General features: G+C 41.2%; 1 protein-coding gene across 5 annotated transcripts in view; it reads left to right on the top strand.

Moving 5' to 3' along the window:
* USP32 (ubiquitin specific peptidase 32) overlaps positions 1-24,711 on the top strand; it is a 255,531-nt gene that overhangs the window by 24,780 nt on the left and 206,040 nt on the right. Inside the window, exon 1 of one of the 5 annotated variants that reach the window (XM_050764566.1) lies at positions 8,961-9,335. The exons of 3 other annotated variants lie outside the window; for them this stretch is intronic. In XM_050764566.1, the coding sequence (XP_050620523.1) occupies positions 9,278-9,335 (58 nt within the window). In that variant the 5' untranslated portion in view covers positions 8,961-9,277. Of the gene's footprint in view, positions 1-8,960; positions 9,336-24,711 lie in introns of those variants that run through there. One more of the 5 variants, XM_050764568.1, reaches the window with a different exon arrangement.

The following is a 24,711-nucleotide window of genomic DNA, read 5'->3' as shown; positions in this document are numbered from 1 at the left end:
AAATATTCTCTCATTCATCCCAATCTAATCCTGTTGGCTGTTCTTTCAAAATAATATCTGGGACCTAACCTCTCACCCCTTAACCCTCACGCCTGGATTAATGCAGTCGCCCCCTAATTGGTCCCCCTGTGTTTGCCTTTTTGTCCCTTCTTCTCTCACTCCAGTCCACTTTCAACACAGCAGGCAGAGATATCTTTTTTAAATGGATGACAGCCTGGGTGCCGTGGCTCACGCCTGTAATCCCAGCACTTTTGGAGGCCGAGGCAGGTGGATCACCTGAGGCCAGGAGTTTGAGACCAGCCTGGCCAACATGGTGAAACCCCGTTTCTACAAAAAATACAAAAGTTAGCCGGGCATGGTGGCACACGCCTATAATCCCAGCTACTCAGGAGGCTGGGTGGGAAAAATTGCTTGAACCTGGGAGGTGGAGGTTGCAGTGAGCCGAGATCACACTACTGCACTCCAGGCTCAGCAACAGAGCAAGATTTCATCTAAATAAATAAATAAATAAATAAATAAATAAATAAATATGACAGATCTCTTCTCCATTCCAAAACCTGTGACAGTTTCTGATTTTGCGAGTAAGAGCCAAAGTCTTTAAGGAGGATTTGACCCCATCCCCTACTCTCACTGTTCCAGGCACATTTGCTTCCTTGCTGGCTCTTACACCTGGCAGAAGTGCTCTTGCCTCATTCCTCGGACAATCGTCCCTTGGATATCCACAAGGTCTGCTCCATTATTTCCTTCCAATTTTGGCTTATATATCACCCTTTCTGCTTCTCTCTGACCATTCTATTTTTATTTATTTATTTTTATTTTACTTTAATTTTTTTTGTTTGTTTTGAGACAGGGTCTTGCTCTGTCATCCAGGTTGGAGTGCAGTGGTGGATCATGGCCCACTGGAGCCTCGACCTCCTGGGCTCAGGCAATCCTCCCATCTCAGCCTCCCACGCATCTAGGACTACAGGCACATGCCACCATACCCAGCTAAATTTTGTGGTTTTTAAAAATTTGTTTTTGTAGAGACAGACTCTTGCTTTGTTTCCCAGGCTGGTCTCAAACTCCTGGACTCAAGCAGTCCTCCCCCTTGGCCTCCCAAAGTGTTGGCATTACAATTATGAGCCACCATGCCCAGCCCCATTCTAGTTTTAAATTACAATCTTCATCTCAGCACTTCTTGCCTCCTTCCTGGGCATTTTTTTTCTGTTGAACAACTGATGTACTATTATACTTATTTTGTCTCTCTTTTCCTACTAGAAAGTAAATTCCACGAGAGCAGGAACTTTTACTTTGCTCAATTCTGTATCTTCAGCGCCTAGAACAATGCTTGCCACAGAGTAGGCACAGTGGATTTGTTAGAGTAAATGAATGTCTGAATTCTTATTTATCTTTCAAGATTCACATTCCCCAGGCTTCCTGCCCTCCTCCCACTCCTTCAATCTGGACTAATACCTCTCCCTACTCTAAGTTCCCATAACATCCTGTATTGTAGTACTTTCCAGAGATTTTTCTTTTTGTTATTTCATTTTTTAAAGACAGAGTCTTGCTCTGTCACCCAGGCTGGAGTGCACTGGCATGATCATAGCTCACTGCAGCCTCAAACTCCTGGATTCAAGTGCTCTTCCCACTTTAGCCTCCCAAGTAGCTGGGACTGAAGGCACACACCACTACACCCAGCTAATTAAAATTATTTTTCGTAGGGACAGGGTCTTGCAATGTTGCCCAGGCTGTTCTTGAACTCCTGCCCTCAATCAATCCTCTTGCCTCAGCCTCCCAAAGTGCTAGGATTACATATGGGAGTGTAATTTCTGGCCAGCCACTGTACCTGGCTAAGCAACTTTGAAAAAAAAAAAAAAAAAATTTGTATTCCTCAGGATTTAGCACACAAAAAGTGCTTTATGAATATTAAAATGAAGTTTTCGCAGCAATTATACTCAATTGTTAGGGTAGTGGGAAGATGTTAAATAGGCATGAGTGAGGGGCTTGCCAACTTCCTCTTTCTTACATGAATTTCCTTCCTCTTTCTTTTTTTTTTTTTTTTTTTTTTTTTGAGACGGAGTCTCGCTCTGTCGCCCAGGCTGGAGTGCAGTGGCGCGATCTCGGCTCACTGCAAGCTCCGCCTCCCGGGTTCACGCCATTCTCCTGCCTCAGCCTCCCGAGTAGCTGGGACTACAGGCGCCCACAACCGCGCCCGGCTAATTTTTTGTATTTTTAGTAGAGACGGGGTTTCACCGTGGTCTCGATCTCCTGACCTTGTGATCCGCCCGCCTCGGCCTCCCAAAGTGCTGGGATTACAGGCGTGAGCCACCGCGCCCGGCCTCCTTCCTCTTTCTAAGAAACCCACATTTGATTCTCTTTGCTTCCCTCCCACCAGAACACCAGTGACTACACAGAGTTGCCAAAATACCTTTTTTTTTTTGACGCAAGATCTCACTCTGTTGCCCAGGCTTGAGTGCAGTGACGCAGTCATAGCTCACTGTAGCCTCTACCTCTCAGGCTCAAGTGATCCTCCCACCTCAGGTTCCTGAGTAGCTGAGACTACACAGGCACACCACTGTGCCCAGGTAATTTTTAAGATTTTTTTTAGATGGCTATTTAATTTTTATTTTTGTAGAGACAGAGTCTCTCTATGTTGCCCAGGCTGGTCTCAAACTCCTTGGCCCAAACAATCCTCCTGCCTTGGCCTCCCAAAGTGCTGGGATTACAGACATGAAACACCTTGCCTGGCCTGCCAAAACAATTTTAACCAAATGTTATTTTATAGCTTTCAAATCCGTTTGGAAGAAAATATTGGGATTTTTAAAGATGTTAATTGTTGAGTTACTACCACCATGCAAAAACGTTTTATCTTCACCTAGAATCATAAATCACATGGTGCATTTCCTAGCTCCTTTTAAGACTCTAATGATTAACCCCATTCTCACTCCCACTGTAAAACTCTGAAAATTTGAGTTTTCAAATTATACCACAATTGCTAACTATTAAATACCTATAGGTAGGCAGGCCCATCTCTGTCTCAGGATTTTTTTGAGTATCAGGATAATAGTTACTGAACAAAAGGAGGCCTGGGAGCCGGGCGCGGTGGCTCAAGCCTGTAATCCCAGCACTTTGGGAGGCCGAGGCGGGTGGATCACGAGGTCAGGAGATCGAGACTATCCTGGCTAACATGGTGAAACCCCGTCTCTACTAAAAATACAAAAAACTAGCCGGGCGTGGTGGCGGGCGCCTGTAGTCTCAGCTACTTGGGAGGCTGAGGCGGGAGAATGGCGTGAACCCGGGAGGCGGAGCTTGCAGTGAGCCGAGATCACGCCACTGCACTCCAGCCTGGGAGACACAGCGAGACTCCGTCTCAAAAAAAAAACAAAACAAAAACAAAAACAAAAACAAAAGGAGGCCTGGGGTCCAAAATGGAGGACAATTGGAAAAACAACAGACCAGTGTTTCAGCAAAAGGTGCAAAACAGAATGGAAGCACTGTACTAACAGGCAGTGTGGTGGCTATGCATGGTGGCTCATCCCAGCACTTTGGGAGGCCCAGCCAGGAGGATCGCTTGAGTCCAGGAGTTTGAGACCAGCCTGGGCAACAAAACGACACCCTGTCTCTACAAAAAATTAAAAAATTAGCCAGGTGTGGTGGTGTGCACCTGTAGTTCCAGCTACTCCGGAGGCTGAGGCAGGAGGATTTCTTGAGCCCAGGGTTTAAGGTTACAGCGAGTTATGATCACACCACCGCACTCCAGCCTAAGTGATAGAGAGAGATCCTGTCTCTTAAACAACTGGAAAAAGCCTGATTGACTTTAAATCTCTCATCTACAAGATGAAGAAATCAAAGCCAAAGGTACACAGCTGGAGTTGGCATTTCTCAAATATCTAAGAAAGCATATCAAGATGATAAACTGGTCTTTAAGTGACTTGACAATGTTATTTATTATCTAGAAACTGAAGTAAGGTATATTCTAATGTGTTCAAAGTTGGAGTCTATATTATTCTATGCATTTTAATTGCTGATTAGAATTCAAGTGATGTACTTATTCTCAAGCTTGTAGTTTGTATTTTGCTGAGAGAGACTGGCCTAAGTGTACAATCCAGCTGCCACATGGGAAGAAGTAAAGAGATCAAGGAGAACTGAAAGGATGCTACTTGATTTTTTCAGGAGCTTAGGAAGAAAAAGCAGCCACTGGTGGTACTGTCCATAAGACCCTTCTCCTAACCTTTGTAAACTATTAATTTGAAGGAGATACGAATATAACTTCATTGCAGTTGGAGTACAGAAGGGCAATACAGGAATATAACATAGGGTAAACTTTAATTCACACAATCAGTGAGTAGTTTGTTTGCCACAGATTGTAGTAAAACTAAAAGAGAATCTCCAAGGTAGGTCTAAGTTAAAAGTCGTTATCTTAATGTTTTCTTTCCTAGTCATAGTTTTATTTATTTTTATTTTTTTAATTTTTTTTTTTAATTTTTTTACTAGTCATAGTTTTAATGTAGGAGTCTTGTGTGTCTTAAACTCTTAGGGGATGGCTCCCGTTGAAATGTTGCCAATTTTAGGCACTTTTTATCTCAAACTCCTAGCCTCAACAATCCTCTTGTCTTGACCTTCCAAAGCACTGGAATTACAGTTAGGGTGTGAGTCACTGTGACCAGCCAGCACTTTTAAAAGAATGATAAACAGAAAGGAGAAATTTCTTTACCTGCAGATTACAGAATGACGTAGTTTTAGTCATTCTTTCAATATTTTGGAAGTGATCTTTTACATTATATACTTGTGTACTGATGGAAAATGAGCATGTATTATTTGTACAAAAATAGCTTCGGGACGGGAGTGGTGGCTCACACCTATAATTCCAGCACTTTGGGAGACTAAGGCAGGTGGATCACTTGAGCCCAGGAATTTGAGACAAGCCTGGGTAACATGGTGAAACTCTGTTTCTACAGAAAATAAAAAATTAGCCAGGTGTGGTGGTGTATGCCTGTAGTCCCAGCTACTTGGGAGGCTGAAGTGGGAGGACTGCTTGAGCCCGGCAGGTCAAGACTGCAGTGAGCTCTGATTGTGCCATTGCACTCTAGCTTGGGTGACAAAGCAAGACCCTGTCCCCCCCCCCCAAAAAGCTTCAAGTGCTTTAGTGTAAATAAAAATACAATACACGTAACCACATCCTCATATTGTTTTACTGTAAGGTAACAAGTCCATAATACTGAAAAATCAATTCTCTTAATGTATAGTCACACTTCGTAGAGTGTTGGTCTCACGTTGTGGCAATGAAGTTATACATAAATCAGGTGCTTTTCCACCTCTGTTGTATTGACCTCCCTCTCTCTAGCTTACCCAAGATTCTTTGGCAAGTACTAAAATGACTGTCCTATTCTTATGTCATTTCTCTGGGAGTACAAACTGAGGAACACTGTCATTTATGTTGCCCAATTGGAAGTAGAAATTACATGCCAATCTCCTATGCATTAAATCTTTATATGGATAACCCTTTTGCAGGCATGTAATTATAGTTAAAGCAATGGTTTCCTAAGTACACCTGAGTACTTAAAAGTGAGGTGGCTGGCCAACTCTTCAATGGATTAAGTTAAATATAATAAACTTGAACAAACGAAATGATTAATAGAATTCCTTTCAGCATGACAAGTAGACTTCAGACTTTCTACATTATTAGACTTAAGTACTATATCAATTTTAAGTTTTAGAGGGATGTTTAACATTTCGCTGCCTGCTACTGTGTAATACAAACCAAAATGCAGGTTTTAATCTGGGTTTAACATTTAAAATTCCCATCAGACATAACTATCTGCTTCACTGGCTTCAATAATATGCGTAATTTAACTCAAACAAAGGAGAAATAGTATTTCCTAGTCTGCTATCTCAACTCACAATTTTTAAAAGTGCTTAATCCACGGAGTGGAAATTTTTATGGCCTTAGGGGATGCCAGGCCTGAAACTTAAGGAGGAAATCTTAAAAGTTCATGTTAGTACTGCTGTAAATCTTACTTTATAATAACTTCATACAGTCATGCGCTGCAGTCATGTGTTTCAGTCAAAGGAGGACCGCATATATGATGGTTGTCACGTAAGAGTACACTGTTTTTTAAACTGTACCTTTTCTATGTTTAGATACACAAATACCATTGTTAAAATTACCTATAGTAGGCCAGGCGTGGTGGCTCATGCCTCTAATCCCAGCACTTTGGGAGGCCAAGGTGGGTGGCTCACCTGAGGTCAGGAGTTCGAGACCCCTGGCCAACATGGTGAAGCCCCATCTCTATTAAAAATACAAAAATTAGCCGGGCGGGGTGTGTGCCTATAATCCCAGCTACCCAGGAAGCTGAGGCAGGAGAATCGCTGGAACCTGGAAGGCAGAGGTTGCAGTGAGCTGAGATGGTGCCACTGCACTCCAGCTTGGGTGACACAGCAAGACTCCGTCTCAAAAAAAAAAAAAAATATTACCTACAGTATTCAGTACAGCAACATGCTGTACAGGTTTGTAGCCTGGGAGCAATAGGCCTAGGTGTGCTGCAGGATATACCATTTAGGTTTGTGTAAAGTAGTCTATGATATCTGCACCGTAACAAAATAGCCCAATGTATCTCTTAGAATGCACGGAAAAGGACACATGAGGTCATATTCTATTCTTTCCTGAGTATTTTGTAAATCATTTACTATCTCATGAAAGCAGCTAAGCTGCAACTCTAGTCCTATCTTTCAAGTGGGGCAAGTGCCACAAAGAGATACATTAATTTGCTCCCAACTCCACTGCAAATCAAGTGGGTAGATCAACACCCAAGCCTATCCCTTGTATAGCAAAGCCATCTGTAGGTACTGACTGTTTAGGACAGTAATAATGCGTAGTATATGTTGCAATTGAACTCTTGAGGGTTTTCTTCCCTTACAGCTGGGCCCTTTCGTAAGATTCACTTCCCATTAATTACGATAATCTAACTCGGAACTCACACTCTGCAGGCTGAAGATGACTGAGGTGTTTTGCCTGATGTCTGTCTATACCGAACTAATGACCTGGAAATTAAAGGCTTTGAAATGTATTCTCAACCCCCTGACTCATGGCCTTTCAGTAATGCAGCTAATCTGAGCTCTTAAAATTAACCGCCTCACAGTGAACTGGAAAGGGCAGCACTGTGATTAATGCCATGTTGCTGATCTGGTTTGCCAGGAAAGGTGAGTAGAAAAACACGGAATATTGGTGGGGCGCGGTGGCTCGCGCCTGCAATCCCAGCACTTTGGGAGGCCGAGGCGGGCGGATCACCTGAGGTCGGAAGTTCGAGAACAGGCTGACCAATACGGAGAAACCCTGTCTCTACTGAAAATACAAAATTAGCCGGGCGTGGTGGCGCATGCCTGTAATCCCAACTACTCGGGAGGCTGAGGCAGGAGAGTCGCTTGAACCACAGAGACGGAGGTCGTGGTGAGCCGAGATCCACCATTGCACTCCAGCCCGGGCAACAAGGGTGAAACTCCGCCTCAAAAAAAAAAAAAAAAAAAAAAAAAAAACAAGAAAAGAAAAGAAAAAAAGAAAAACACAGAATATTACCTTCTTTATCTAGCAGGGTATATTAGAATCTGTTGGTTTTAGGAACTAATAACCTTTCCCTGGCCCTAAATTACCTAACCGGCACCTTGGGTCTAATCTAATCCAAATGGTTACTTTTTCAATATTGCTTCCTTTTCCAGAAGCTTTATTCAGTGACTTTTAGGTTGAAGACTAACTGAAGCAAACTAAATAGAGTTGAAAATCAAGGAACTAAATAATAATTCCACTGTACATATAGACCCTATTTGGTTTCTCCGTTTATGGCTCTCTATAGGTTGTGTTCACCTTTTTTGGCTCTATAATAATGAGTGAATAATGCTGCTATAAACACGCGCGCACGAATAGCTGTTCACATCCCTGCTTTTCATTCTTTGGGAAGTGGAGAGGCGGACTGGGAGAGTCAGACACATGCTGCCACACCATGAACCTGGAAGGCACGATGCCAAGTGAAATAAGCCAGTCACATAAGAGAAAGGTTGCAGAGTTCCACTCAGAGAAAATACTTAAGAGCAGTGAAATTGATAAGAGTAGGACAGGGGTTGCCACGGGCCCCAGTGGGAGGGGGATTGGGGAGTTACCGTTTAATAGGCAGAGTTTCACTTTTGCAAGATGAAAAACGGTGGGAAATGGGACGTGGCAATGGACGCAAAACAATGTCAATGTTCTTAATGCCACTGAACTCACTTACAAATGGTGAAAATGGTACATTTTGTTACGTATGTTTTACCACAGATTAAAACGACCCCAACGCTAAGCCTTGTAGCCCTCCAGAAACTCTGGGAGAGAGGATAAGCCTTTTGCACAGCGCTTTCCAGAGAATGTGTACAAGAGGCAGGCTCAGGCGGAGAAGGTGGGCCAGGCGGGCGAGATGTCCCGAAAAGGCAGAGCCACTTCGTTACAAGGTCCACTTTCCTCAGGGATTTCCCGCTAGGAGTGAGCATTCTTTTGTCACAGGAAAGCCTTGAGATTCTCCTTTCCTTTCACAAAGCCCTCCCAGTCAAAGACGTCCCTAACGTTGGGAGTTCCCTGCCTGCCCACTCCTTTCTCTCCTGAGCCATATGCCGCATCCGTCAGAACCCCGTTCCTTAAGACTCCACGGTCTTCCATGTTGGGTCCCGGCCACCGCCACACTAACCGTCAGCTGCTCGGACCCCACCCGCCGAACGCCAGAACGTGTGGGCGGGTTAGGGGGGCGTCCTCAAGCGCCCCGGAAGTCACCACCCCCCGTCGCCGGCGGAGGCGCCCGGGCGGGGCGCGCGGCTTTGATTGGCGGCAAGGTGGGACGATGCGTTACGTGCGACGATGCGTCCCCCTCCCCGCCGCTCCCGCGCGCGGTTAGCTTGGGGAGGGGCGGAGCATGCGGCCCTGGGCGGCCATTACCCGGAACAGTCTCCGGGCTCGGGTCCCGTGACCCTCGGCGGAGCTGGCGGGAGGGGGCGGGGGTGGGAAGAGGGCGTGAGGAGGGAAGGGGAGGGAGGAGAGAGAAGGGCGGAGTAGGAGGGAGGGAAGGGGGCGGGGTGGAAGCGCGTCACGTGATCCGGCATGGAGGCGGTGGCGGCGACCGGGAGGAGCCGCCGGGGCAGAAGCCGCACTTGTTAGTGTGGGGGGAGGTGGGGGCGGGGGACGCCGACACCGTCACCGTCACCCAGGGACGCCGAGGAGAAGGCGGGAGGGGGGTGGGGGCGAGATCAGGCTCCGACCCCCTGCCGAGGGGATGAGGGGAGCATGGGTGCCAAGGAGTCACGGATCGGATTCCTCAGCTACGAGGAGGCGCTGAGGAGAGGTGAGGGGGGGAGGGGTCTGGGCGAGCTGCCTGGGAGGCCCGCGACGGGCAGCCCAGAGGGTGGGTGACTGGGAAGGAGAAGGGAGGTTGAGGGCGTGGGGCGCCTGAGGCGGAAGGGAAAGGCGGCCGGCCTTGGGGAGTATGGTGGGGGAGAGAGGTCTGGTGGGAAGCAGCGTTTGGGAATTAGGGCCGTTTGGAAAGGGGCGAAGCTTGCCCTGAGAGAGGGGTATCGGGATCGGCGTTGGCAGGGCAGTGCTCGTGCTCCCTGGTGGCGTTGTGATCCTGGATGTGTTCAGGGAAGTCCTCCTCTCCCCGTTTTCTTGGGCGGCTCCAGCCCTTCCAGCCCCCCTCATCCTTCACTGCCATTTTCTCCTATCATTCCTTCATAAAAACCTCCAATAACATCCTAACCTCGTTCCTAACAGGCTTAGCTGGAAGGGGGCGAGGAGGCGGCTGAAAAGCGCTCCTCCCTGCTACTGGAAGCCCCTTCGTATCTGGGGAGTCCCTGCCTTTTCCGAGGGCCTATGCCTGCCTCTTGGGGGCTGTGGCCATCCACTTCTGCCCCGTTCACCGTTTGAGCGGCTGACTTTGATAAGAACGATCTGAAATGAAGTTGTGTTTGAGGTGAGACTGGACAGCTGGCGTTGCCACCAGACCTTGTCTTAGGTTTCATCTCCTCCGACGTTGACCAGCGCCTTTGACTGCACTTGATTCCCAGTTCTCGCTCCATCCCTCTCCGTGAAATGGCATTGGAAAGTCCAGCATTCGGATATTGTGTTAAAGCTCCCTTTAGAGACTGGCCTGGCTGCCAGTCCCGGCCTGCTGCTTATTGGCTCTGAGGCACAGTATATTGTTGGCAGCCCCAACCCCCTACCACTCACTCTGATACCGCTGTCCGTGTTCACTAAAGCACACACTAACTGAAGTGTCTGTTGCACAGTTTATGGCTGGAATGTCTTAATTTTTCATGACTGGGATTTCAGTGTGTGTAGATCTGTGCATGCTTGTATTTCTTTTAGACATTTAATGGATATTCTTGGTAAGAAGTGAAAAAACATTAAGGAGATTAGGAGCTAGGCATTATTGTTAACAGGTTTCCAAGTCAAGAAATCAGCCATGCTCCAGGTGGTTTTAGTAGCTAAGGATATAAAATGGAAATTAGATTAAAAGACATGTATTCAAAATGAGGCTTGAGAAGGGAACTCTTGTTCGTATATAGGAAGAAGAGGGATAAGTTCAGTTGACCATCACCTGACCGCAAGATACAGAATTGAGATGTATTGGTGGTGGTGGATTTACCAGAATAACACAAATATGCCTTTTATGTCTTTCTTTTTTTTTCCCCCTGTGGAACAGTATAATGATTGTTTTTATGGAGAATCTCACTTGAACTTTTTTCTCTGCCCCAATATGAGAAATAGTCCAAATTCTTGATGTGTTTCCAGCTCTAGTAGGCTAGTCATTTCCGGGATGCTGTTGAGCCTGACAGGTCTGGCGTCAATTAGGCAATGGCTTACATGGTATGAAAGAGGACATTAGTCAAACTGATTTACAGCTTCAAGGTTCAGAAGTGTTTCTTAAGTTTGAGGGTGTGAATACTAGTGATGTACCTGGCATTGAGAAATTCTAAAATTAAACTTGTATTCAGCTCTAGCCTGCTTAATCTCCTTTCAAACTAGGATTGTACGTTTGTAAATACAAATGAAGTTAATTGCGTTTCAAACTGATCTGACTGGAAGGTTTTTGTTCAATTTCTTATACAGTGTCTGTCTGTTGAATTTTAAAACACATGTATTTGAAGAGATAGCAAAATATTTGTTAAGAGCTTATTTGTAACTATTGGAATGAATTTATGTTTTACCAGTTTGCTTTAGAGGAAAATTAAAGCAAAAGAGAGCAGCAAGTTGATAAAATTGTATTTCTAAATGTAAAACAGAAGCCCCCTTCTTTAAGCATGGTACTGTTTAGTAAATGTCAGACTTTAATATAGAATTTAAGATTACAGAAAGAGTTTATGAAGCTTTTTTTTTTTTTTTTTTTTTTTTGAGACGGAGTCTCAGTCTGTCTCCTGGGCTGGAGTGCAGTGGTGTGATCTCAGCTCACTGCAGCCTCCGCCTCCGGGTTCAAGCCATTCTCCTGCCTCAGCCTCCCCAGTAGCTGGGACTACAGGCACTTGCCACCACGCCTGGCTGATTTTTTGTATTTTTAATGGAGACGGGGTTTCATCATGTTAGCCAGGATGGTCTTGAACTCTCAACCACAGGTGATCCACCAGCCTCGGCCTCCCAAAGTGCTGGGATTATAGGCGTGAGCCACTGTGCCTGGTCCCAGAAGCTTTTGATAGAGCTAAAAATGGCTTGGAACCTCTTTTGGGCACTTGAATAATATAAATAGTTGCTAAAACCTGCATTCATTGGTTTCATCTACTTGTTTATATTGTGTAAAATGAATGGGGGTACGGGTAGATAGGATTTGACAAACACACATTAGTCCAGTGTGTGCAAAACAAGCTTGACAAAACTACTGAAATACTTGTCTCCTTGGCTTTACTTAAAATTATTGAATGCTAAATAATGCCTAGATGCGATTAGGTAGTATTTAAAAAATAGGCATATATTACCACATACAAACATGGAATTGCAGGCAGTTTATCTTGCAAAGTGGGGCCTTGGAAACAAAGTGTTATGTTAATGACAGATAACACTGGGCCTGAGTGGAAGGGCAGTCTAGTGACTTCAGTTACATTTTAGAAGCACCTAGAAATTAGGAAGATTGGTTTTTGCACGCTATTTTAGCTAGACTGTTTGTCAGTTATCTAAACCTTAACATTTTCTGAAAGTGTACATTTAAACACTGGTAGGGAGATGTATTAGTGGTAACTTTTATCTTTTGGCTTGAATATATCTTTCTTCAATATCTTGAGTAAAACACCAGGAAAGCCTTGACTGTTGTTTATATTACGTGTGTTTTCTAAGGAATCATACTTGTACTTCGCGGATAACGGAAATTTGAGCAGCATGTTCTTCATCTCTTTATTTCACCTCCTTGTTGCATCTAAGTTTGTGTCTTGTGTATTCTTAAAAGTGTATTTTAAATGTGTGGAACACAGCATTCAAAAAACACTCAGTGAAAGATGAGTTGCATTTTAGATCCTTTTAGAACTCTAAGACATCTTAAAAATCTTTACCAGTTTTTTAATTCTTCTGTCTTATCTGCTCCTCTGTCCTTACTTTCGTCTTTCTGGAAACAGGATTATAAGGTGATGTGTGTGTGTGTGTGTGTGTGTGTGTGTGTGTGTGTGTGTGTGTGTATAAGAATCAGCTGAATTAAAATGATTCTTAACTTTTAAATTGTAGTAATAAAATACAGTGGGTGAATTTCTTTTAATTCCTTTCTTTAAAATCTGGCATTTATATTGAGCTTAGTAGCTGAGTGAACTATAGTGTGTCAAAAAGTTGTGTTATGGATTCATATTTTAAAATGTCCTTTTGCTCATTAATTCAGCAGATTTTTTTTTTTTTATACTTTAAATTCTAGGGTACTAATTCAGCAGATTTTTACTAAAGGCTGGGTGTGAATTAGGCACTAAGGAAATGGATAACCAAGACCCCTCTCTCTAGGATCATATAGCTTGGTTCAGTGATCTCCACTAAGTGTATATAGACAATCCCTGACTTACAATTTAACTTTACGATGGTGCAAAAGCTATATGTGTTCAGTAGAAATCATATTTCAGTACAGTATTAATATTTAGTATTAATAACCGTAATAGTATTAATAACCATATTTCAGTACGCTAATAAATTACATGAGATTTTTCAACACATTACTGTGTTATTTTGTCCAACACTATACTAATATAAGTATTCTAAGCATGTTTAAGGTAGGCTAAGTTATGATGTTCAGTAGATTTGGTATATTAAATACATTTTTGACTTAATGGTATTTTCAACTTATGATGGGTTTATTGGGAGGTAATCTCACTGTAAGCTGTTGTATCAAAGAATGTAAGCCTATTCATAGAGGATGGGAATAAAATACTAGAAATTCTGTTTATAGTTCTAACTTACATATGTTTAATAATGCACATAATATGTTCAAAAGTAGTATATATGCATATCATTTATAAATGATCAGCTTATGGTATAATAAGTGCTGCAGTGCTATAGGAGAAAGTGCTATGGAAATATAGAGTGTGTATGGTTTCTCTGATGGCCTGGAAGGGCCACTAGCACTATGCTCATTTTATAGTGTATGCTCAATATAGTCACTTACAGGTAGTTGTGTTTACTAGTGGAATAATTAAGCATGTAACAGTTGACAATTTAGTACTTTTCATTTTGCTTATCCACCAAATCTAAGATGCTTTAAAACAATGACTCGCAACTAAGATTTTGTTTTCCAATTTCTCAGTATTAATCTTAAAATTTCATTACATTTATGCTACCTATGATGTGATGTTAGCTGGTTTAGCATAATGTATCATTCTATACATGGAAATTGAATTTCACAGTCAGTACCTTCTGGGATGCAGTATTTATCTCCCTTATTAAAGCACTTATTTTACCTTCCTATGAATTTTTAAAATTCACCAGTGAACTTTCTAGCATTAGTTTGGAATTGTTGGTTTCATTTAAGCCTTTTAAAAGTATACCTAGCCAGATCTGACTATTTGTAAAGGAGAAAATGGGGCAGTTTTTAATTAGTCTGCTTATATAGTCACCTGAGTGGTTACAAAGGTGCTGTTTTCACAGATCTCATGGTTTCACTAATTTCACTGTTTTCACCTCACTAATCTTCAGTTCGTAAGTTTGGTGTGTCACTGACAAAGAGGAGATAAATATATTGATGAACTCTGGATTTGGGGGGATGAGCAAAATGAGGTGACATCACTTGCTGGTTAGTGAGCTCCGCATTTACCAAACTGGACAGCTCTTGTTTGTTTTTTCTTGTTCATTGTCTCTCTTTGTGCTTAGTGAGACTTTACAGTGACAGCACTCAGAGTTGCCTTCCAGAAAGATGTGTAAGGAAGTTAGAGTTGGGATTGTGATGCCCAACCAATAGCCAGATATTTTCTCAGGATGAGAAAGGGAAGATTTTTGACACTTGATTATATACTTGGATCACTGGAAAAGTTAGAGAAGTTATTATTTTTGTTGTCACTATAGAAAAATCTGTTTTTGCAGCACTGGAGTAATACTGAGAGTTTGAATTAGAAGCTTTAATGTTAAACAGCTGCAGTGGTGGAGGGATTTTTTTAAATTTATGGACTAAAAATTAGTAGTTGGATAGTGTACTGAGAAGATTAAGGTGGGACTGACAGTTCTTTTCATACTGTATCCAGGAAGCATGGCTTCTCATTTGAGAGCTTGTTTATGCCTCTGCTTTTGCTTTCTGGGCCTCATGACATATTTGTGTTTAAGTTGAGCAATTTCATGTCTTTTCTGCATTCCAATAAGTCGTCTCATTTAATAATAAAGAACTCTTGGAAGTTAGAGGTATGTAGTTAATTATTGATACAAAAGCCTGATAAAAACTAGCTTTTCAAGTGTTTATTGTTCTTTCTGTTTGTTTCTTTTGTGTTGTGTGTGCGTGAGATATGCAGCAATAGAAGAGAATTTTCTTTTATAGTCAGCAATCTATCCTAAGACATATCTATTCAAAGATGACCAGTATTCAAGGCCTTCCATTAACACCCCTCTTTATTAGGAATTTAGTATTCATTAACATAAGGCTCTTTTTAATTTGTTTTTATTTATTTCTTTTTCTTTTTTTTTTTTTTTTTGAGACTGAGTCTCTGTCGCCCAGGCTAGAGTGCAAGTGGCACTATCTTGGCTCACTGCAGCCTCCGCCTCCAGGGTTCAAGCTATTCTCATGCGTCAGCCTCCCGAGTAGCTAGGATTACAGGCACCTACCACCATGCCCGGCTCATTTTTGTATTTTTAGTAGAGACAGGGTTTTACTATGTTGGCCAGGCTGGTCTCGAACTCCTGACCTCAATCCACCTATGTTGGCCTCCCAAAGTGCTGAGATTACAGGCATGAGCCACTGTGCCCGGCCTATGTAATTATTTTTGAGACAGAGTCTTGCTCTGTCACCCAGGTTAGAGTGCAGTGGCGTAATCTTGGCTCATTGCAACCTCCACCTCCCCGATTCAAGCAATTCTCCTGCCTCAGTCCCCCAAGTAGCTGGGATTACAAGCACGGTGCTACCATGCCCGACTAATTTTGTATTTTTACTAGAGATGGGGTTTCTCCGTGTTGGTCAGGCTGTTCTCCAACTCCCGACCTCAGGTGATCCGCCTGCCTCGGCCTCCCAAAGTGCTGGCATTACAAGCGTGAGCCACCGCGCCTGGCCTAGGGAATTCTTAAGCTCTTCGCCATCTCGTGTATAAGATTCAGGAGAACTGATGTTTTGTAACCTTGCCTATAACATGTTTCTTGGGATACTAGACACTGGACTGCATTAAAAGCAAAACTATGCTAAAATGAGATTTTATAGAGGAAGTTCTCCAGTGTCTTTCATTTCTATAAAGAAGCTTGGTTGTCCCAGCATCTTATCCTGTGGCAAAAGCCTTTTAACATTTGCTGTAGTTGCCTTTTGGTAATGACTTGTGAAAGGGTCTGGAGAGATTCCATTATGGAAAGGATCCTTCTATCAAGATAGGCCTCCACTAGTCTTTCCTATGACAGCAAATGGCATCACTATTGCAACCCAAGTACTATACTGAAAAATCTAGAGATATCCTCAGTTTCTCCCTTTCTCTCATTTCTGACCATATCCCCTTATCTCCAGTTAGAATCTGTCACCAAGTTTTATTAGTTTGGTATTCAGTTTAGTCTGTTAGCTTCTGCTTAATTGCCTGCACTTTAGTCCCCACTGCCATCTTTTGCTCCAAGACACTGCAGTAGTTTCCCACAGTCAGTGTATTCTTAAAATCCAAATCAGATCTTGTTATTCCTTGCTTTAAAGTCTATAATTAATTTTTAAAAATGTAGTCTTTATAATGGTCTACAAGGCTGTAAATAATTTGGTTCCTACTTAAAACTCCAACCTCAGTTGTAGTAATTTACCCCTTGCCTCCTATACACTAGCTACACTAGCCATCTTCTTGTTCTTGGAACCTGTTCTGGCTTGCAGCCTTTGCATTTGCCACTTTCTCTCATCCTGGAAAGACTACGAATTTTTACATGTCTGGCTCATTCTCGTATCTGATGCCCACAGCTCAGATGGCCTCAAGGATGCCTTCTTTTATCACCTCATATGAAGTGGTATTTGTCTATCACTATTGTGCAATATTCTGAACAGTTTGTGTACAGCCTTTATCATAATATGTAATTATCATGTTTATTGTCAGGTCTGTTGCTGAATCCCCAGTGTCAGGATAGGTGCAGTGTCTAATGTATTTTAAGTGCTCAGTAAATATTGGATGTCTGGATGAATGTATAAATGTATAAATGATGGAGAGAAGATGTGGAGAGCTTTCATGTTTGTAAGGTTGGGGGGTAAAAAATAAAGACAGGGATCAAGTTATACTAAATGTATCCACCTCAAAATTTCTTTTCCTTTCAGCAGCTTTTAAAAAGTTTGTGCTTAAAGTTTTTTGTTTTTTGTTTTTTGTTTTTTTTTTTGAGACGATGTCTGTCTCTCTTCCCAGACTGCAGTGCAGGTGGTGCGACCTCGGCTCACTGCAACCTCCGCCTCCTGGGTTCAAGCAATTCTCCTGCTTCAGCCTCCTGAGTAGCTGGGACTACAGGCACAAGCCACCACGCCCAGCTAATTTTTGTATTTTTAATAGAGATGGGGTTTCACCATGTTGGCCAGGATGGTCTTGATTTCTTGACCTTGTGATCCACCTGCCTTGGCCTCCCAAAGTGCTGAGATTACAGGCGTGAGCCACCACACCCAGCCTGTGCTTAAAGTTTTAAATGATAGTTAAAAATAAAGTCTTAATTATATTACGTAGTTTTGTCTGTTTAGTTCAAATACTTGAAGCTGGTAAATAAATTCCTGAGAGATTAGTATGGGGTAAGTATTGTATTTATGAACACTTGAGAATTTCCTTTGGGTATATATAAAATTTAATAATTTTATATTAATTTTTATATGAAATAATCATTTTTATATGATGACCTTCATGTACTTTTCATTTATGATGACAGGTATTATCCTACTGCTGTATGTGAAGTTAGAGTTGGAAAGTTATTTGCTTAAAGTGTTTTACAGAGTTATATAAAATTCAACACACAGAGCTCTATCTTGGTTCTAAATAATCCAGGTGCTTTTAAATTAAATTTTATGATTAACTTTTTTTTTCTTGGTCTAAGACTCTTTTTCTCCTATGTTCCATGGCTGATGCTTCCCTCCCTCTTTTCTTAGTCTTTTGGTTTTTGTTTTTATTACAATGGTATATACACATAGTTTAGAATCAGGTGGGAATACAGGGCTTGTTATGAAAATGGTACTGTTAGCTGGGCATGGTGGTTCAGGCCTCCCAAATAGTGGGGACTACAGGTGTGCACCACTACACCTGGCTAATTTTTTTAAAATTTTGCAGAGACGAAGCCACACTATGTTGCCCAGGCTGGTCTCAAAATCCTGTCCTCAAGCCTCAGCCTCCTAAAGCATTGGGATTATAGGCATGAGCCACTGTGCTGACTGGCTGAGGCCTCTGAGAGAACTTGACATCTGGGCTTAGTTTTGACAGATAAGGATCTAGCAAGGCAGGTAGTTCAAGGAGAAAGATATGTGCCAGTTTGTTGGTGAGGTTATTCAGTATGCCAGCCTCTGGAAATAAAAATCATATACTGGCCCTAATTTCAAGACACTAATAATCTTGTCAGGATTTTCTACACAGAGAAGATGCATAAAATTTGGTCTTAAAAATGAGTTCACCATGCACACATACACACACAAAAAGTAAATACTGCATTACTCTGTATATATGAGGTTCAAAAATAGGCAAAACTAATTTGTGTTGAAAGAATAGTGGTGACCTCTGAGGGTTGGTATTGACTACTGGGAGAGAACAGGAGAGAGCCTACTGGGGTGCTGGAAATGTTCTGTATTTTAATTTTTTTTTTTTTTTTTTTTTTTTTTTTTAGACAGAGTCTCGCTCTGCCGCCCAGGCTGGAGTGCAGTGGCGTGATCTTGGCTCACTGCAAGCTCCGCCTCCCGGGTTCACGCCATTCTCCTGCCTCAGCCTCCCGAGTAGCTGGGACTACAGGCGCCCGCCACCTCGCCCGGCTAGTTTTTTTGTATTTTTTAGTAGAGACGGGGTTTCACTGTGTCAGCCAGGATGGTCTCGATCTCCTGACCTCGTGATCCGCCCGTCTCGGCCTCCCAAAGTGCTGGGATTACAGGCTTGAGCCACCGCGCCCGGCCTGTATTTTAATTTTGCATGATAATTTCTTGGATGCATCCCTAAAAATTCAGTCAAGCTATATAGTAAGATTTGTGCAGTTTATGTAAGAGGAGAGATACTAAGGGGAACCTGTGGAAAAGCAGAGCATTTCAAGATCTAGAAAGCAACATTTGCAAGGGTACACAGTGTTCAGACAGGGTCCAAATCATAGAAACTACTAGGGCTTGCCATGCTGAAACAACTGACTTCAAACCATAGGGCATAGGTACCTTCCACTGAAGAAGAACATCTGAGTAAAATGACTAGAGGTGCATTTCAAAGATTATTTTATTGGACATATAAAGAATGAATTGAAGGAGTAGGAGGCAAATAGTCCAAGGAACAGATAAAGACCTTTTTTTTTTTTTGGAGACAGGGTCTCCTTCTGTCACCCTAGCTGGAGTGCAGTTGTGCAATCATGGCTCACTGCAACCTCTACTTCTTGTGCTCATTCAGTCCTTCCATCTCAGCCTCCCAAGTATCTGGGACTCCAGATGTGCGTCATCACACCTGGCTAATTTTTTTATTTTGTTGTAGTGACGGGAATCTCACTGTTGTTTCCCATACTGGTCTTGAACTTCTGAACTCAGGCAATCTTCTGGCCTTGACCTCTCAAAGTGCTGGGATTACATGTGTGGGCTACAGTACCTGGCCTTATTAAAATGTTGACATAATAAATGGGACTACCTAGTGCTGTGCGTTCTCCTTAAAGGAGAAAGCTGACAGAATACAACTACCAGTAATAGTCTGGTAAACTGTTTTCTACAGAGTAGATTTTGTTTGTCTCATGACATTTGTGCAAAAATACTCAAATGTTTCAGGAATGTAAACATGTAAAATTTGGGTTATAAATAATGCCTCCTGGCTCTAAAATTATCTGAATCCATGAAGCAATCAGTAGTAAATATGAAGGAAAAATGAAACAGCCTTATATGCAAGGACAAGCACAAATTTCTAATTTGTGTTATAATTTGGGTGCCCACCTGGTTTTGAAGGTGAGCCTTGGTTTAACTGGTTCTGAGACATTTCTCTCAAATAGCAAATGAGTAGTGGGTATGAATAGAGTACATTGTAAAGTCATGTCAAAATTCCATGCAATTTTTGGAGCCTTTTTTCTCCCATGTAATTTATATAATTTGACATGTATTCCTGTGTAAAATATTTAACCTCTTTACAATAAGCACTAAGTGGGCTAATTAGTATGCTCTTCTTATTTCATATTTCTGTGGTTTCTCTTATCTGGAATGACTTTTTTATGCCACCCAGGCTGGAGTGCAGTGGCACATTCACTGCTTACTGCAGCCTCAACCTCCCAGGGTCAAGCAGTTCTCCTATTTCAGCTTCCCTAGTAGCTGGGACTACAGGTGTGCACCACTATGCCCCATTAATTTTTGTGTTTTTTGTAGAGACTGGGTTTTGCTGTGTTGCCCAGGCTGGTCTTGAACTCTTGAGTTCAAGAGATCCGCCCACCTCGACCTCCCAAAGTGCTGGGATTACAGGCATGAGCCACCGCACTCAGCCTTTTTTCTAATTTATTTATTATTCCGAGATCAGATGAGATTGGGCATGTTCAGGTTGGTATGGCCATAGACTGCTTTTATCCTAATAATTTTGTATTGTACAATGTGTTGGAAAGGCAAGATGAAGTTAGATTATGAAGGGTTCATTCCCTTTCAATTCTATCTATCCTTCTGGTCTTTGCCTAAATCTTACCTTCTTTGGAGCTTTCCTGAATTTATCTATCTCCCTTGAATTCTTACATTTGCATCCTTTGTATTTGAGTATTTTTACATACATATGTACGTAAATAAAACATGTTTTATGTGTATTAATTTACTCTCCCAACTAGATTGAAAGCTGCTTGAAGAGTAACCTTTTTTAAAAACCACATTGGACTGTTTTAAGCACAAATAGGTGTTTAGCGTATGCTTGATGATTGAGAGAACCATATGGTTACAGTTATTGGTGTGTCTATGATTGTGATATATTGCTATTTAAAAATCAATAGTTATTTCTTATTTAGTTTTCTTTTAAGCCATAACCTTTTGCTTTCATTTATATGTCTTCTGAATGTTAAGTAACATGTGGCTCATATTTCAAACTCCTAATTTGGAAGTTTAGAGAACTGCACTACACAGCAGTTCTCTATATGTTAGAAGAATTTATTAGAAGATAGACAATTGTAGGTTACAGTGTAATTTAGAAGACTTTTGCTCATCTCATGTATTTGTGTTGGTTTGAGAATTTGAAAATGCCGCCAAAATGTCTGTTCTTAACTAGTGCCTCTTGTGATCCTGGTAGGGATAAGCTAAACTGAAACGGTAGACTTTTTCTGTTTATCTTAGTATCCTGAGTCCCTATATCTGGAATGTAGTAGATGTTTGTGCATTTCCCTATGTGAGTGAAGTCAAAATACTACAGATGGATTTTTCAGCTTTTCAAAGTTTTCACATTTACCAAGTCCTTCACAGTTATCTCCTAATAGTTAAAAAACTATTTGCCTTAATTTGTGCTAGTGCTACTTTGACATTTGCATTGCTGTGAAACCCTTACTAAAAGGTATATTTTTCTAATATACAAATACATGTTTGCAGCTTTTTCTCGTATCTTTGAGAAAGCAAAAAATTGTACTAAATTATGATTTCTGACTGTAATAGGAATATGGCTTAGTCATGATCAGTATTATATTTTCAGCTATGTCTTATTAGGATTATTGTAAAACACTTTCAAAATAGTTCATGTGAATTTTTGTCTGATCTTCACAAACTCAGGTATATACATAGCTCTCCCCTACCTTCCCCTGGCTTTGCCAATTTATTTTATTTTTATTGTGGTAATATATATATAACATACCATTTACCATTTGAACTATTAAGTGTACAATTAGTGGCATGAAGTACATTCACAATATTGTATAACCATCACCACTATCCATTTCCAGAAGTTGTTCATCATCCCAAACAGAAATTCTGTATCCCTTTTTTTCCCCAGTCCCTGCCAACCTCTATTCTACTTTCTGTTTTTATGAATTCGCCTACTTCATGTAAGTAGAATCATAAAATATTTGACCTTTCCTATCTTATTTCACTTAGGATAATGTTTTCAAGGTTTATCCATGTTGTAGTACATAGCAGAATTTAATTTCTTTTTTTGGCTGAATAATTTGTATATACTACATCTTGTTTGTACATCCATCTGTTGATGGGACATGTTTGGGTTGTTGTCACCTTTTGGCTATTTTGAATAATGTTGCTGTGAACGTTGGTGTACAAATATCTGTTTGAGTCCTGTTTTCACTTCTTTTGGGTATAAACCTAGGAATGGAATTGCTGGGTCATATGGTAATTCTATATTTAACCTTTTGAGGAACAGCTAAACTGGTTTCCACAGCTTCTGTGCCATTTTATATTTCCACCAGCAATGCACAAGTACTCCTTCCATTTTCTCCATATTCTCTATCCAATACTTGTTATTTTCTGTTTTCTTTCAATTAATAAGCATCCATTCTCATGGGTGTGACATGGTATTACTGTGATTTTGATTTTTAGTTCCCTAATGGCTAATGCTAATGAGCATCTTTTTATGTGCTATTGGTCATTTGTATGTCTTTTTTTGAGAAATGTCTATTCAATCCTTTGCCCATTTTTGAATTGAGATGTGTGCTTTTTTGTTGTTGAGTTGTAGTTCTTTATACATTCTGGATGTTATTCTCACATCAGATACGTGATTTACAAATAGTTTCTTCCAAATATTTCTGTGGGTTGCAGATATATTAATATCTGTGCGTTGTCTTTCATGGTCTTGATAGGATCTTTTAATACCTAAAAGTTTTTAATTTTGATGAAATAATGTATGTAGTTTTGAACTTAAACAATGTTACAGATTGTGCAAAGGATACAACCACGAAATTCTGATAGATTGACCCCACAGCTGCGGAAAACCAGAGTAGAAAGAAGCCTACTCTAAAACCCAAAAGACCTCCCCAGATAGAGTCCTTTGAAAATAATTTTCCAAATGATTTAAACAGCCTGTGGGTAAATTAAGAGGAAATGATATCTGTAACAGTGCTGCTTGTGATGAAAACACAGAAGAGTCAACCATATTATCAAATCTTAGCTGGAATGGAAAGTCAGAAGGATATTTATTAGCAAACATTAATAAAAGGTTGGCCTTTATTATTGTAAGCATGTACACAGACGACAGCAGGTAGTCTCTACTGTAAGAATGAGAAATGCCTCCTATCTTTATGAATTCTGAAATTTAACCTTTCTTAACCCAATTGCTATAAGGGCCTAGGCTTTATTTGTTATGCGTGTTATTGGAGTAGAGACTGTTTGAAGGTTAGGGGGGTATTTAGTGATGCAAGTAACATTTATTTGTTTTAAAATCTGCTTTTCTAGGCAGTTTTTAAAATGAAATGCTGTATTTTTAAACTTTAAAAACTTATTTTTATTATTTTTTGTAGAGATGGGGTCTTGCTCTGTTGCCCACACTGGTCTCAAACTCTTGGCCTCAAGAGATCCTCCTGCCTTTGCCTCCCAAAGTGCTGTGATTACAGGCGTGAACCACCGTGCCTGGTCTAAACTTTTTGAAGACTTTATTTCTGGAGGCAGGTTCTCAAAAGATACCCTATCATAATGGGCATACATAGAGAGAGTAGTAGGTGATTTTAAGGGGGATGTAAATATTGGCTAAAAGAGGTTTCTTTTGGGTACCCCTCAAATGTAGCCCTTTGAATATCAAAAGTTTGTTATGGCAATGTTCTTTGTGCATTTTTATTCGATGTCAGCCATTCATCTAATAACTCTTCAGAAGATTTTATCTCGGGGCAGTGGCATTTTATAACTTCATATGTGGAAGAAAACTTTTATCCGACTAATAACTGATATGCCAATGTGTTAGTATGAAAAATTTTTCCCAAAATTCGTACCAGCTGTGGTGGCTCAACCTGTAATCCCAACACTTTGGGAGGCGGAGTCAGGCAGATCACCTGAAGTCAGGAGTTCGAGACCAGCCTGGCCAACGTGGTGAAACCCTGTCTCTGCCAAAATACAAAAATTAGCTGGGCGTGGTAGCAGGCACCTGTTATCCAAGCTACTTGGGAGGCTAAGGCAGGAGAATTGCTTGCATCCGGGAGGTGGAGGTTGCAATGAGCCAAGATTGCCTCACTGCACTCCAGCCTGAGTGACAGAGTGAGACTCTGTCTCACAAAAAGAAAAAAAAATGGAAAAAAAAAAAAGAAAAAACTTTGCCAAAATTCAAACGTTGTTTCATTGAGTGGCCTTGTTTGATTATCAATACTTTAATAGTGTGTTTAAAATTAATGTTTATTATTTTTAAAAATCAGCTTCCTTAGGTTGAAGAAACAATGTTTAGTATTAAGCTATTATTGTAGCTTAGTGTAGTTACAATAAGATACTGGAACTCATGGAAGGGGTTAGATTTTCTTCATCTTAGAAACTTACTTTTCATAAAATATATATTGTGTAATTATATATGAAATTACATAATAATTAGATATAAAAATAAAAAGTCAGATTATAGTTGGGCTCAGTGGCTTGCATTTGTAATCCCAGCTCCTTGGGAAGCTTAGACTGGAGGATATCTTGAGTTCAGAAATTTGAGGCTGCAGTGAGCTATGATTGTGCCACTGCATTCCAGCCTGGGCGACAGGAGTGAGACCCCATCTCTAAAAATAAAAACTAAAAAAAATTAGATTATAATTGGCAAAAGACTGAGTGACAGTAAAAATGCAATGAATATTTTTACTACTGTGTTTTGATTACACACATAGGAAGATAGGAATTTTTCTGTCTTTCCAAATTAGTTTAGAAATTAAAGATTTGGCCGGGCATAGTGGCTCACGCCTGTAATCCCAGCTCTTTGGGAGGCTGAGACGGGCAGATCACCTGAGGTCAAGAGTTCGAGACCACCCTGGCCAACATGGTGAACCCTTGTCTCTACTAAAAATAC

This window comes from Macaca thibetana, chromosome 16 (assembly GCF_024542745.1).
Source record: "Macaca thibetana thibetana isolate TM-01 chromosome 16, ASM2454274v1, whole genome shotgun sequence".
NCBI classification, from domain to species: domain Eukaryota; kingdom Metazoa; phylum Chordata; class Mammalia; order Primates; family Cercopithecidae; genus Macaca; species Macaca thibetana.
The sequence above is the reverse complement of the archived record's forward strand: the minus strand, read 5'-3'. Positions and strand labels throughout refer to the sequence as shown.